Source organism: Colobus angolensis, unplaced genomic scaffold, assembly GCF_000951035.1.
Source record: "Colobus angolensis palliatus isolate OR3802 unplaced genomic scaffold, Cang.pa_1.0 Scaffold98, whole genome shotgun sequence".
NCBI classification, from domain to species: domain Eukaryota; kingdom Metazoa; phylum Chordata; class Mammalia; order Primates; family Cercopithecidae; genus Colobus; species Colobus angolensis.
In genome coordinates this window covers 7,964,056-7,977,609 of record NW_012123820.1, presented here as the reverse complement: position 1 = coordinate 7,977,609, position 13,554 = coordinate 7,964,056, and the positions used below count along the sequence as shown (strand labels likewise).

The window sequence follows — 13,554 nt, the reverse complement described above, 5'->3', positions numbered from 1 at the left end:
TAAGTAGTGAGCTATTAGATTTTGGACTTATGACCTAAAAATTCATCTTATCTCCCAAATTATAGAGGAAAGAGAAGAGATGGCAATTTACACTAAGATATTACAAAATATTTTTTTGTTTTCCAAAACATAGATATATTCCTATATGCAGCCATTTAGTACAAACTTCTCCTTAGATAATTGCTATGTTTTTATGAATCTGACTGAATGCTATGAATTTATCATACATTTAGGTTAAAATAAGAATAAGTTTGAATTTATTGTATCAACACTCTCTTAGGTTTTACACCAAAATAGCCATAAAAAGCTATAAAGTTGGGAATAAATATATCTACGGGCACCCGCTTTGGATCCTAAGCCAAACTTGGACATCTTGAAATAAAATGTGTTACACGTTACCATCTGTAACTTCCAAATACGCCTTTGTGATGATGCTTCCCGCAACATTTAAAGTCTGGCAGATGTAATAACCAACATCAGATCGCTGGACATTAGTAATTGTGAGGTCACCAGTCTGGGAGACTGAAAACCGGCTGGATGACTGTGGTGGCTGATACGAGAAGAGTAGATTCTAGAACCCAGAAATTGGGATGGAGGAAAATAAAAATAGGTTGTTAGGTTCCAGTATTTTGGCATTTATACATTTACATTTAAAAACATACATATAAAAGTATACATACACATATGCATATTTATCTCTATATATACACATGCAAAAATAAGCTAAATATGCTTCCATCACATGCCTACATATATACACGTCCGTGCACATAAACATCTACATATGTACACATATACACATACAATGTTTAATAATCTAACCTCGTATAGGGTCATTTGAAAATTTAAGTAACTCTCAAGATTGATATATATGTTTCTATCTGTTTTTAAGCAATACTAGATATATAAGAATATTAACTATCATTATAGTAAAAAATGTTGACCTATTTAGCAAAACAAAGACAAAAGTCTTGCTTCACCTATATATGACTACTAGGATTATTAATCTTAAAACCTTTAATATATTCAAGAATTAATATGTAAACAAATTCTGACAAATTAAAATCAAGGATACGACACCATTTTGGCACCACAAAAAGCGTTTCTGTTAGCTATCCATTGTAAAAGTTCAGTAACCTATACCAAACTTTTAACATATATCTTGTTTTTCTTGTTAATTGGTGAGAATATCTGTTATGGATTTTCTAAAATTCATATGTTGAATTTAATTAAAAGATCATGCTTCTTATAGTTAGTGTATATGTCACATAAAATAACAGATCATGTTATTGAATTTCATGAAAAAAAATAGTAACATTTTCCCTACCACAACAAAATTAATTCTTTTAAAAAGTTTTGGTGCCTTTTAATATACATTATTTTATAAAGGTTTTAACTACTATTCCATGGATATATGTCCAATGACAACATTTTAGGGAAAAGTGAGTTGGAATATTGAACGAAACCTAAATTATTTGGAAATTTGATCCAATTGTTTAAATAACTTAAATGAATCATCAAAATATTACTCCTTTAAGAAGACGTTCCAGTGGATTTACTATCACTGCTACAAAGATTTCCTTCTAAAATGCACTAAAATTCTTCCTGCCCTTTTGAAATATTTCATTCTTTCTTGTCTATAATTTGATTTCAGCAAATTTAGTTCTTTGAGGCCAAATGGAATGTGTTAGAACCTACCAAGTTACTAGAATTCAAATAAGGGCCTATATACCATAATCAAATCAATATTTGGCTACCAAAGTGGAAGAAAAGGTGAACTTGATAGCATTCCCTACCAAATATTAAATGCAGTCAGTAAATGACCTGTTTTTTATAATAACACATTAGAAGCAAGACCATGAAACAAACACCCAAGATTGATTTAAGCAAAATAAAAAAACAGGAATAAGTGTTAAAAACGAATGAGAATTGTTTATTTACACATATCAGAAACAAGTGGAGGGAAACGTTCTGCTTTATATACTTATTTTCTGAGAGTGTCTCGCTCTCTCACCCAGGCTGGAGTGCAGTGACGCAATCACAGCTCACTGCAGTCTCTACCTCAGGGACTCCGGTGATCCTCCTGCCCCAGCCTCCAGAGGAGCTGGGACTAGAAACACTCACCACCATGCCCCACTAGTTGTTTATTTTTAATGTTTTGTAGAGATGAGGGCTCACTATATTGCCTAGGCTAGTCTCAAACTCCTGAGGTCAAGTGATCCTCCTACCTGAGCCTCCCAAAGTGCTGAGATTACAAGCATGAGTCACTGTGCCCAGTCACGTTTTTGTTTTACTGAAGAAGGCTAATCATTAAGAGATGAGACAAAAAGATATTTTAAACTCTTCTAAGATTTCCTGTTTATTAAACTGAAGTCCAACAATGAACTTAAGAGTTTAAAAGAGTATACATTTCTGTATTTCAGTTTCCATACATATACAAAATTGAAGTTCATAAAAGAGAGTTAGATTTTATAGCAAATGTTGACAGCATGTGATAGTTTTCAACACATTTGAATATAACAAATTATATTTAACACACCATCTCTGTTAAAGATAATTTCATATAGGTTAACGATTCAGAAGGCAGTTCAGACTCCTGAAGCTTTCAGAGAAATCACTGAAAAATTATCATCTGTTTTAAATGTACATAAATCTCTTTTAATATATAATTCCAGATACCTGAATAATACAAATAATAATTAATTGGATAATATTGAGAAAAAAGTGTTTTTCTTTTTAATGTGGCTGAGCTACAAATAAAGGTAAACTTTATATAGTACCTTGTGTGCCAAAACTAGGCAGAGAAAATTGCTTTCAGAATTCAAGCAGTAAAGAAAATTTTGTCTTCCTTCTCATTGCTAAAATTTTCTGGGCACTCTGAGATTTCCCAGTTCTCTTAACGTGACAGCTGCATGACTAAGTAATATGTTGGTTTCTCTTCTCATACATCTTGGCAACCATCTTTGCTGATTTAAAAAAAATTAGGAAAAGGGTGTACCTGACTCCCCTCTCTCCTCCAAAAAATAGCTGGTTGAGGATTTCCAGTTGCTTCACACTGAAAAGTTACAGTCCGCCCCAAGGCAACAACCTGGTCACGGGGTTTCACCACAAAATGTGGAGGTTCTAAAGGAGATGAAACAAATTACACTGAATTAAAAGCACGCAGTTATTGTCCTCATTGAGACAATCACTCATATTCTAAGTGCTGCTGTTATTTTATACAGCGTGTTATGTGAAACAGTAATGATATACCAATTCTTGTCCTTAATTTGAAACTAAAATGTTAAGTTCATGGTTAGAGATTGAAACCGAGTTGTTACATGGAGTTTTTTATGACCTGACCTTCTAAGATTAACCCACATATTGAAAAGAATTCTAAAGCTACAGTTTGACCCTATACATTCTAAGTATACCTGAATTTTTTATGAATAAATATTACCTTTTCTCCTTTAGATCTGCTTAAAGGTGAATGAGTTTTCATCATCCACACAAGGATCTCCTGATGCAGCAAGGTCTTAAAATTACTTTAACTCAAAATCTCCTGAAATGCTACCATGCAAATGATAACCATTTAAAATCTTCAGTCCAATTATTTGAATAGAAATGAATTTAAAGCAAGAGTGGAGTGAAATGCCTCTTTCATTTACATAGGCAAGGGCATGTTCAAACAGAATATATATGGAAATGAGCGCAAATTTGAAACAGCTGCTCATCCTGACATTCTAAATACTGCCGGCTTTGTCCAAACTGTTTGATTTAGACCGATTTAAATGGCTACTTCATCCAGCAGTAAATAGTGTCAGAAAATTGTGTCAATTACATTGAATACAATGGTAGCTGAAAACGTTAGGTGTGCTGATGGAGTCACTTCTGGAAAAAAAAAGGTATTTGCTTTTGGGCTGAGCTTTGGGCTTGGAAAAATGTGCACAGAATGTAAATCTTTTTACCTACTGTTTACACTTTTCAAATCCATTTCTTATCAGCTGTCTGAAACACCTAATTATTCTCCTCTCTTGTCTCAGTTTCCATTGAAGTGCACAAATGCTGTAAGCGACATTTAATAGTTTCTGCAGGACAGGGTTTGTCTACTCTACTTTTTAAGACTTTTACACTATTTCTAACCTTCTCTTTAAAAGTATGTTGAGTTACTTAAATCAATCACTTAGGGAAACTCCTTAATGTGAATACAAATCAAATTCTATTCAGATTATGTTCCCAAATGTCATCAGTCTGCTCACAAGAGTATAATTTCTTTGCTAATGAAGGTCAGTATTGGAAAAGATACTTTTCTTGGACTTACAATTTCTTGGTCAGTTGCATTTAATATACAGATATATGTAAAATATATTTTAATATATAAAATGTATAAAGTTATAGATTTTATAAATTTATAAATTTTAATAAAATAGCTGAAATGTCCCTAAATCTGGGTATTTGAATTTACAGGTCATAAAGAAATGTTAAAAGCTAATTAATATGCATATTAGAAACATGCATATATTTCAAATATAAAGCCCCTTTAAAAAAAAGTACATGTAAAACGACTTGATGATTGCATGGTGGCAAAATTGAAGAAAGTAATTAGAACTCCTAGCTTCTAGATTAGTGTTCCTTTTTCTATACTTCTTTTTTTAAAAATTGAGGTTTAGTAGAAATTATAACATTTGACTAGAAAATTATAGGAGACCTGAAAAATCAGGTCAAAGGCTTTCAAACGTCCTCTAACTTACAGGGAAGAAAATACAAAGTTAGGAAATACAGTTTAAGTTCAATTTGGTAACACTGAAGTTCTAGCTTATAATTTTTTTAAAACTGTGATTGTAATTGAATGGCTTACTCATGAATTTAGCAAACACTATCATTACCCAGGTATAATAATAGGCAAGTGCATCACTGCTCAGGGACTTTCCTCCAGCACAAATCCATACAGGAGCATTCTATTCCTTAATCAAGGGCTGGAATAATTGATGTCAAAATCAGACCAAGAAATTGAAAGGACTGACTGGATAATAAACTAAATTCAGACTGGAGTTTGGTTTGCTTCAGCGAAAGAAATCCAAGTGATTAATTAGATGAGGGGGAGAATATGACTTTCCAATATGCAGGGAATTTGAGTAGGAAAATATAAATGTTCAAACCACTCAGTTAAGTAAAAAACTTCGGGTGGTCTCTTTCCTAAATCTCAGAAGCATGTTTAAGAATGTGTGCCAGAATCTATGTTTCTTTGATAAAATGCCAGTTCTCCTCAAACCTCAAAGACTTACTTGAGAACAAGGAATACAAACCCTTATGCTAACTACATTCATCCTGAAGCAATCCTTCCACACAGGATATTTGCCTGGAAACAAATTTACTGTATTTGGTAGGCATATTCTGAAGCCAACATCAACAGTGACATCAGCCACAAGATATGTCTTAGAAATGTAACTTTTAAAAACCCTCTTCTACGTATGTTTTTAAATATCAGTTGTAGTAGATGTATCTCTAAGAAAAAAAATTTAATGACCTAAATATGCTTCTATCTATCAATCTGTCATTGTTATCTATCTATTTAGAGTGAGAAGGTCATTCATTAAATGTGCCCACTTAATGTTTATGATGAAAGTTTGGAATGTTTTTTGAAAGCTACAATTTTAATTTAAATTTGCCGTAATCAAAAATATGTAATCATGTTACCAAGATCATTTATGTTCAGGGATGAAAATTTGGAAAATTAGACAAAAGGGAAGAAGAGAAAACCTACCCATACTTCTGCCACAGAAATTGGGTCATACTAATAAAAAATCATTTTAAGGACTGTTTAATAAACAATAAGCAAATTACCTTTAAGCACTGAACCAATCTCAGTTGTTTTAAATTTGGATTATTTCTAATTTTCACTGTTAAAAATAATGGTAATGTTAACATCTTTCTGACAAGTATAATCAAAATTAGTTGCTAGCTGTAGAGTTACAAGGTCTGAAAATATGCAAAGATCCAGAATGTTATTAACAAGTATAGCTAAACCATGCTCAGGAATGTTTTGAATCAGCTGATACTTTCACTAACAGTCTACAAATAGCTTTTTCTCCCAACCTCACAAACGTCGAGCATTAACATCTTTGCCAAACTAACAACAGATTCTCCTCCTAATTAACAATTTTCGATTCGAAATGTTAAACATTTTTCTTCACACTATCTTGTCATTGGTATCTGATTTGTTGTGGATATTGTGCTCATGAACTCAGATTTTCTTTCTGATTTCTAAGAACTGTTGATAGGCTACAATTTCAGCCATTTCTCCTATGTGTTGCAAATAGATTTTCCCATTTTATTAATAGTCTTTGCAGTCTATTTAGGTATTTTTGTTATCGTATCAATAAAATTATACAATATAGATTATATAATACATAATAAATTATATAAATATTCAACTTAATTATCATCCTGTGCTTTTATATCTTCATTATTTTATGTTTATATCTCATCCTTTACATGTATTTTTGTAAGGTATCACATAGAAACCTATTTTTTCAAATCCAGATATTACATTATCATTGAACAATCCATCCTATCTGTATTAATATGAAAAGTCACTTTTATAATATTATTGGAATTTTTTGTTTTTTTCTTTTTCTGAGGCAGGGTCTAACTCTGTCGCCCAGGCTGGAGTGCAGTGGTGCCATCTAGGTTCACTGCAACCTCTGCCTCCCAGGTTCAGGCGATTCTCCTGCCTCAGCCTCCCAGGTAGCTGGGACTACAGGCGTGCACCGCCATGCCTAATTTTTGTATTTTTTGGTAGAGACGCGGTTCTGCAATGTTGGACATGTTGCTCTTGAATTCTTGGCCTCAAATGATTCAACCACCTCAGCCTCCCAAAGTGCTGGGATTACAGGCGTGAGCCCCCATGCCAGACCTATTGTAACTTTTTAACTTAAAAACAGTGAGAGAGAGTCTTTAGGGTCAAAGTTATTCTCCAGCATACTCTTTTGCATCTTCATGTAAAATTATCTAAAAATTGCTTTCTAGTGACCTTATCAAATGATTGGACCTTCCTCCAAGGTAAGCACTTAGAAACTTGGTGGCTCATTTATTTCTATGGGGAGAAATGTTTATCAAAGTCCATTTTGAGAAACTTTGGACACATCCTGGGATTATTTCCTACACAGAATGAAACGACTCTGACACACAGAAATGAAAACGAGTGCAAACAGTCCTAAGTGCAAGGCTAGTACTCACCAACAGGACTTTCAATGGCTGTTATAGAGCAATAGTTATAAAAACTCAGATAGACATATGTGAATTCACAAATATATTTTGAACCAAAAGAACCTAAATCATTCTCTGCATGCATTTTTGTTTAATCTTACAATATATAAATTGTAACAGTACTTAACCAAGATACAATCCTATCACTTATTTCGGGAGAGAAGAAATAAAAGGATGCAGATCACATAACATTTAATTTAATAAGATATAAAGTTAGCAACCCCATTACCTTCACTCTTTGTCACAGTTACCCATACTTCCTGCAGACTTTACTCTGTGCAGTCTGTCTTTGTGGCCAATGACAAGTGAAACATGGAGGCTGATTGGCTGAAGGACATGGAAGGGTATGGATGGAAAGGGGAAGAGAAGTTCCAGGCACAGTGACACGGTGATTAGAAGATGGCCAATAAAATGTCAACTTACCAGACCCAACTAAAACAAAACAAAAAAAGAAAACATGGAATAAATAAAAATAAGGAAACATAAAATGAAACAGAAAAGTAATAAGATTTGACTTAACAATGATTCTTCTTTTAAGATAAAGAACATGTTAATATTTGAATATATGGCTCACACTGTCCATGAATGAATATTTGTTAGCATTTTAGGTATAATCATGAATAATTTAAGAAAAATAGAAATGAAGCTTAAATTCTCTACTATGATTAAATGGCAGAGCTACAATGGATGAGAGCTATAAAATTATAAAACATTTTAAAATAACTTTACATGTTGCTACCAGATGACAGGTTAGAGAACTAATATGTAATGGGTTTAAAAACATTATAAATCTTAGCTGCTAAAACTACATCGAAACCAAAAATTGAGCATTTTAGAAAAAAGAACGTTACATCCCACAACTCATCATCAGTTCAATTTTTAAAAGGTGTATCCTGCCAACAATATTCTATGAAACTGAAATCCATGCTTCTCATACTCAAATAAGCATGAGTCACCCTGAGAGCTGGTTAAGATACAGATTATGATTCTACAGGTTAGGGGTGTGACCGGAGATTTTGCATTTCTAACAAGCATCCAAGTTTTGCTGGCCCATGACCATAAATTGAATAGCAAGCCTTTAAAAAGGTGTTGCATTTAAATTCTTGCATATTTTTTAACTGAGATAGTGCATAGAAAAAAGTGAATAAATTATGAGAACTAAGAAAACTTTATAATCTTATCTATAAATCATAATTACATTTTCTGTTTTTAATGTTGAAACATTAGGCATCTTAATAGAGAAAGCTCAAATAATATATATTTAAAATACCGGAAATCATTATTTTGTTTCTCTCTATTTTATAAGCTAATATAATTACTGTCATGTCAAATGCAGAACTTTTTCATAATAGTCCCAGTAGAAATCTACAATATATTTTACTCAAATAAACAACTTCCATAGCTTTCAGTAAATCAAAATTAATTAGACCTGATACATATTCCTGTAGTTTAAATAAATGCTAAAGAATGTTGTTGTTAAGTGGTACAATTATAAAACAAAGATAAAATTTCTCTTGCACACTTTTGTACCATACACAAAATTTAAAGGCAATCTAGAAACGTTTTTAATTCACACATTCTCTTCAACAGGAGTAAAATAATGTCTTTATTTTTCATTACAGAGAAAAAAAAAACTAAGCATAATTTTTTACTCACTCAAGTTAGAAAAGTTAAAAAGAAACTTTCTCATTTACACAGGCTTAATGTTTATTATAGCATCTCCAGTTATGCCACCCGGACTCAAAAACACAGAATGGATAAAACGTGGTTACATTTCTTGACACCTTACGGATGATGTGTTTTAAATGACAGTAAGAAATATTTAGGACTACAAAAGAGAGGACCTGACAAACTGTAACAACAGAATTCTGCTTTGAGATAACAAAAAGTTACAGGATTATCTTTCGGATTAATCTGTGAAAATAAATTCGATCCCGTTAGACTGAAGCAGTTAAAATAAATCCTTAAAGTCAGAAAAGTAGAGAAATGATTCCTAAATGTTTTCATGTATTTTCAGCAATTTAAAATTCCTAAAACATTTCAAAAATGTATGTTAAAAACAACAAAAAAATTATTGGAAATTACCTAATTTAAAATTTTTAAAGCACCCTTTTCTTGCTTGTAGTTTGTACTAGCAGTCAACCCACAGGAGTAGAATCCTTTTATTAATCAAAATCCAATGGGCTTAAGAACTTTAGACTAATGTATTTGCATATCACATCAATGACAGATGATAACTGAAAAATATTTTAGGCTGGGCGCGGTGGCTCACGCCTGTAATCCCAGCACTTTGGGAGGCCGAGGCAGGCGCATCATGACGTCAGGAGATTGAGACCATCTTGGCTAACACAGTGAAACCCCATCTCTACTAAAATTACAAAAAATTAGTTGGGTGTGGTGGCGCACACCTGTAGTCCCAGCTACTTGGGAAGCTGAGGCAGGGGAATCGCTTGAACCCGGGAGGCGGAGGTTGCAGTGAGCCAAGATTGCACCACTGCACTCCAGCCTGGGGGACAAAGCAAGACTCTGTCTAAAAACAAAAAAAGAAAAAGAAAAGAAAAGAAAAAAAGAAAAACATTTTATAGCCTATTAAGGATCTTCAAAGTTATCTAATAACATAACGTAACATAGAAGCTTCTAAAACACCGGAGGTTTTGGAGAGGAGTCTATCTTGAATGGTCATTTAGGTTTCTAACAACTCTGATTATCAAGAAATGAATCCTCTTATCTAAAGGAAAGACTGTTCAGAATTTAACCCCCCTTTCATTTGTTCTACTTTCAGTAAACAAATAGAAGTCATTAATATGGACTATATAAAATCCTTTCACTCACTTGAAAAAAATTACCATCCCTAACTTTCTCTGCTAAAGAATAAATTATAGGAATTTATTTAAGTTTTCCCCATATTTCTCCTTTCTCTACATTTCTCCAAAGGTCAGGTAAAAGGATTTCCTTTCCATACAGAGAATATGGTCCTTTCTATGAAACAGGCAGATTTTAATTATTGTCCTATTGGACATGGCACAAAGAACCAGGAAAAAAAAAAAAAAAAAAGCAGAGTAACTTGGAACCTGTTCATTCATTATCCTCTAACATTCAACATTTATGGGAGGCTGCACTCCAAACCTTCTCATAGCCTTTCTCAACTTCATTCCTTTCTGCTTTTAAGGTTGCAGGCACCTGTATCCCAAGTCCTTTTCCTTGCTAAGAGAGGGGAAAAGCCTGTCCGTTTCTGTCTCTAATAAAACTATAAAATGTGGGCACTGGAAGTGACCTTAGAACTTATCAGTCCAAACTTATTTTGCATGAGAAAACAGAAAACCTAAATTGTTAAAGAACTTTCTCAGTCACAGGCGGTTCACCATAGACTGGCTTCTAGGCCTCCTGACAATATCCAACTCTCTGTACAAATTTTCCTACTGGTCAATCAGTTAGTGGTGAAGAATATGCAATAGGATACAAAATACGTTTGATTTTAGAAGAATATGCAATAGGATACAAAATACATTTGATTTTAGAAGAATACACAATAGGATACGAAATACGTTTGATTTTACATTTAAACTGCCACAAATAGTTGTTTAACTTAAAATCATTACTACCAAAATCATTACTATATGCATATACACAAACTGGTCTTAAAGAATTCTTCATGATAGTAAAAATATTTTAAGAATATTCAGCTAGAGTTTTAAAAAGACCTGGAAACTAACAGGTAATAACACAGACTTAATGCTGCTTGAAAAATTTATTTTTGCAATTAAAAAGTACTGCAATCATTTTTAAGGGTAAATCAATTTTAATTATTTCATCACTTGAAATCTTTATATGTTGAACAAAATATCCATCTTTTTTGAAACATCAAAACAGTATATTTTGACAAGAATCCCCTCTCTTTGTCTCTCTCTGTCACACACACACACACACACAAACACACACACACACACACACAGAATCACTACCATTTAGAATAAAATACTTTCTTCCTTTATGAATGTGATATCATAGTGTTCTAAATTAGTTATTTGTTTTGAAATCTTTTGTATACTAAGAATATACATTGCTCAGACAGTAATCTTTAGGTATAAATAAGATAAGAAGAGAGAAAGGAAGTCAAAGAAAGGAAGGAAGGAAATAAAGGAAAGAGGGAGGGAGGGAGGCAGGAAGGCAGGGAGGGAAGGAGGAAGAAGATTCCTCTTTTATCTTCTATCTGCTTGTTACATTCAGGAGACATGTGTATGAGTCAGAAAGATGATACATGTTTGGAAAAACATTATACAGAGTTTGGAGGAAAAGACCTTTTTCATCTAAAGAAAATAAGTTAGTTGAATAGATACTTAAGAAGTCTTCAGATTATGTCTAATAAGCATGGGGACCAGCCAATTTTTATAACGACCAAGGCCAGAAGAAAAGATGGTAATGGGCCTAAATAAGAGCATGAACAATGTAAAGAAAGTCCAGAGACGAAGCCGTTCACAGAAATGGTCACTGAACCATGAATTGGTTGCCAACTATGATGTCTCCAGAGGTCTGTTAAAATAGGATTTATTTCCATTAGGCCACAGCAGTTTAGATATAACCGCGTCTGGCAGAGGGACAGAGAAATTGAATCTTAAAGTGCTTTCTGTGCTATCGTTTTAATTGTATGGACATTCAGAAACGTTTAATTTTAAAAAAAATATAATGACAGAAGATTGCTACAGTATTTAGGTCTAAAATAACTTAAGTATTACAAACTCCTAGATTGACTCTATAGAATATGTTATTGTAAAGTGAATGTATCTACAATAGGACCAATCCTATTAGTAAATATCAGAGAAGAGCTGCTTTTTTTATGGGCTAAAAATGAAATCATCTCAACTATGGAATTCTTCTGCTAATTCATCGTGTAAGTTCTCACTGCTAGTAGCTAAATTCTAATGAATCCTTAAATTGAGGTGATTTTCCCCCCATTCTCATCTATAGCCCTTTTTGAACGCAGAGCTCAGTTAACACATCTGATGCACCTGTGAACACCACGTTCCAGAGAATATGAATGGAGTAAGGTAGTGAGTTAAATAAAAACTTTTGGAAGAAACACATTTCTATTCAAATACAAGAGCCCAAATTCTCAAGTAGTAAAGCTATCTATATTTGAATTGACAACATCCAGTCACTGGTATGTTGGAAAAATTATATACATAGATACTCATGAATGACAATACCTCTAACAATTAAAAACTCTCAGGATATTTTAATACTAGGTATGATTTCTTTTGGGGGAAAAGATTGAGTTTAACTTAAAAGCCTGTCATTATGTCTTTCAACTTTTAAGACATAAAAATAAAGAGATAAAGGAGGCCATTTTAATAATATATTTAATGGATACATAAAATACTATGAACTTTTCACCTCCACTTGAATATCTCTTATTATTCTGTAGAACAATGGTTCTGGAGACAATTTTTGCTGTCACAACTGATGTGGGGAAGAAGGTGAAGGCAGAGAGCTACTAGCATTTAGTGGACAGAGGCCAATGATACCGATAAACATCCTACAAGGCCCAAGACAACCTCCCCAAAACAAAGAATGATGTAGCACAAAATGTCAACAGTGCCAGGATTCAGAAGCCCAGCTGTAGATGAGCTATTCAACTTAAAGCTTATCAGAACACTAACATATATTTATTTCACCCCATATATACAAAGTACCTTGCACAATGCCTGACATATCACAGGTACTCAGAAAAGGTTAGTACTCTTGTTCTTATTCTTCCTTTCTAAAAATATTGTTACTTTCCCAAAAAGCAGTTAATACACGTTGGTAGTTACTTGTCTACTAAGGAATCCACAATTCAAATGCAAGTACACGGCAATCTATCTATGACAATGCACACGTCACCCAACACATATCTTAGGGCTATAATTTTGATGGTAATATTCCCTAGGTCCACTTAGAAAGCCAGAAACCTACATCTTTCCTGTCTTTCCTCCTGGAAATACACAATCAACCACACATTCCACAGTGTTTATACTATAACCATTTATCCAATCCATCTACCTCCTTCTATCTTTATTGCCACCATTCTGGCCCAAGCTATCCAACAGCACTCACCTGAACTACTATTTTGGTCTTTTCCAGTCCAATCTTATGATGTAGCCAGAGGGATTAAAACAAAATAAAAGGCCAGGGGCAGTGGCTCATGTGCTTAACACTGTAATCCTAACACTTCGGGAGGCTGAGGTGGGTGGATCACTTTGAGGTCAGGAGTTCAAAACCAGTCTGGCCAACATGGGGAAATCCCATCTCTACCAAAAATACAAAAAA

At 33.4% G+C, this 13,554-nt stretch overlaps 1 protein-coding gene across 1 annotated transcript in view; it reads right to left on the bottom strand.

The window, feature by feature from the left end:
• The window catches only part of ROBO1 (roundabout, axon guidance receptor, homolog 1 (Drosophila)), a 147,069-nt gene that overhangs the window by 80,806 nt on the left and 52,709 nt on the right, over window positions 1-13,554 (bottom strand). Inside the window, exons 5-6 of the mRNA XM_011932798.1 lie at window positions 2,999-3,123; window positions 400-571 (exon numbers count right to left, since the gene is read on the bottom strand). Of these exons, the coding sequence (XP_011788188.1) occupies window positions 400-571; window positions 2,999-3,123 (297 nt within the window). The remainder of the gene's footprint in view (window positions 1-399; window positions 572-2,998; window positions 3,124-13,554) is intronic.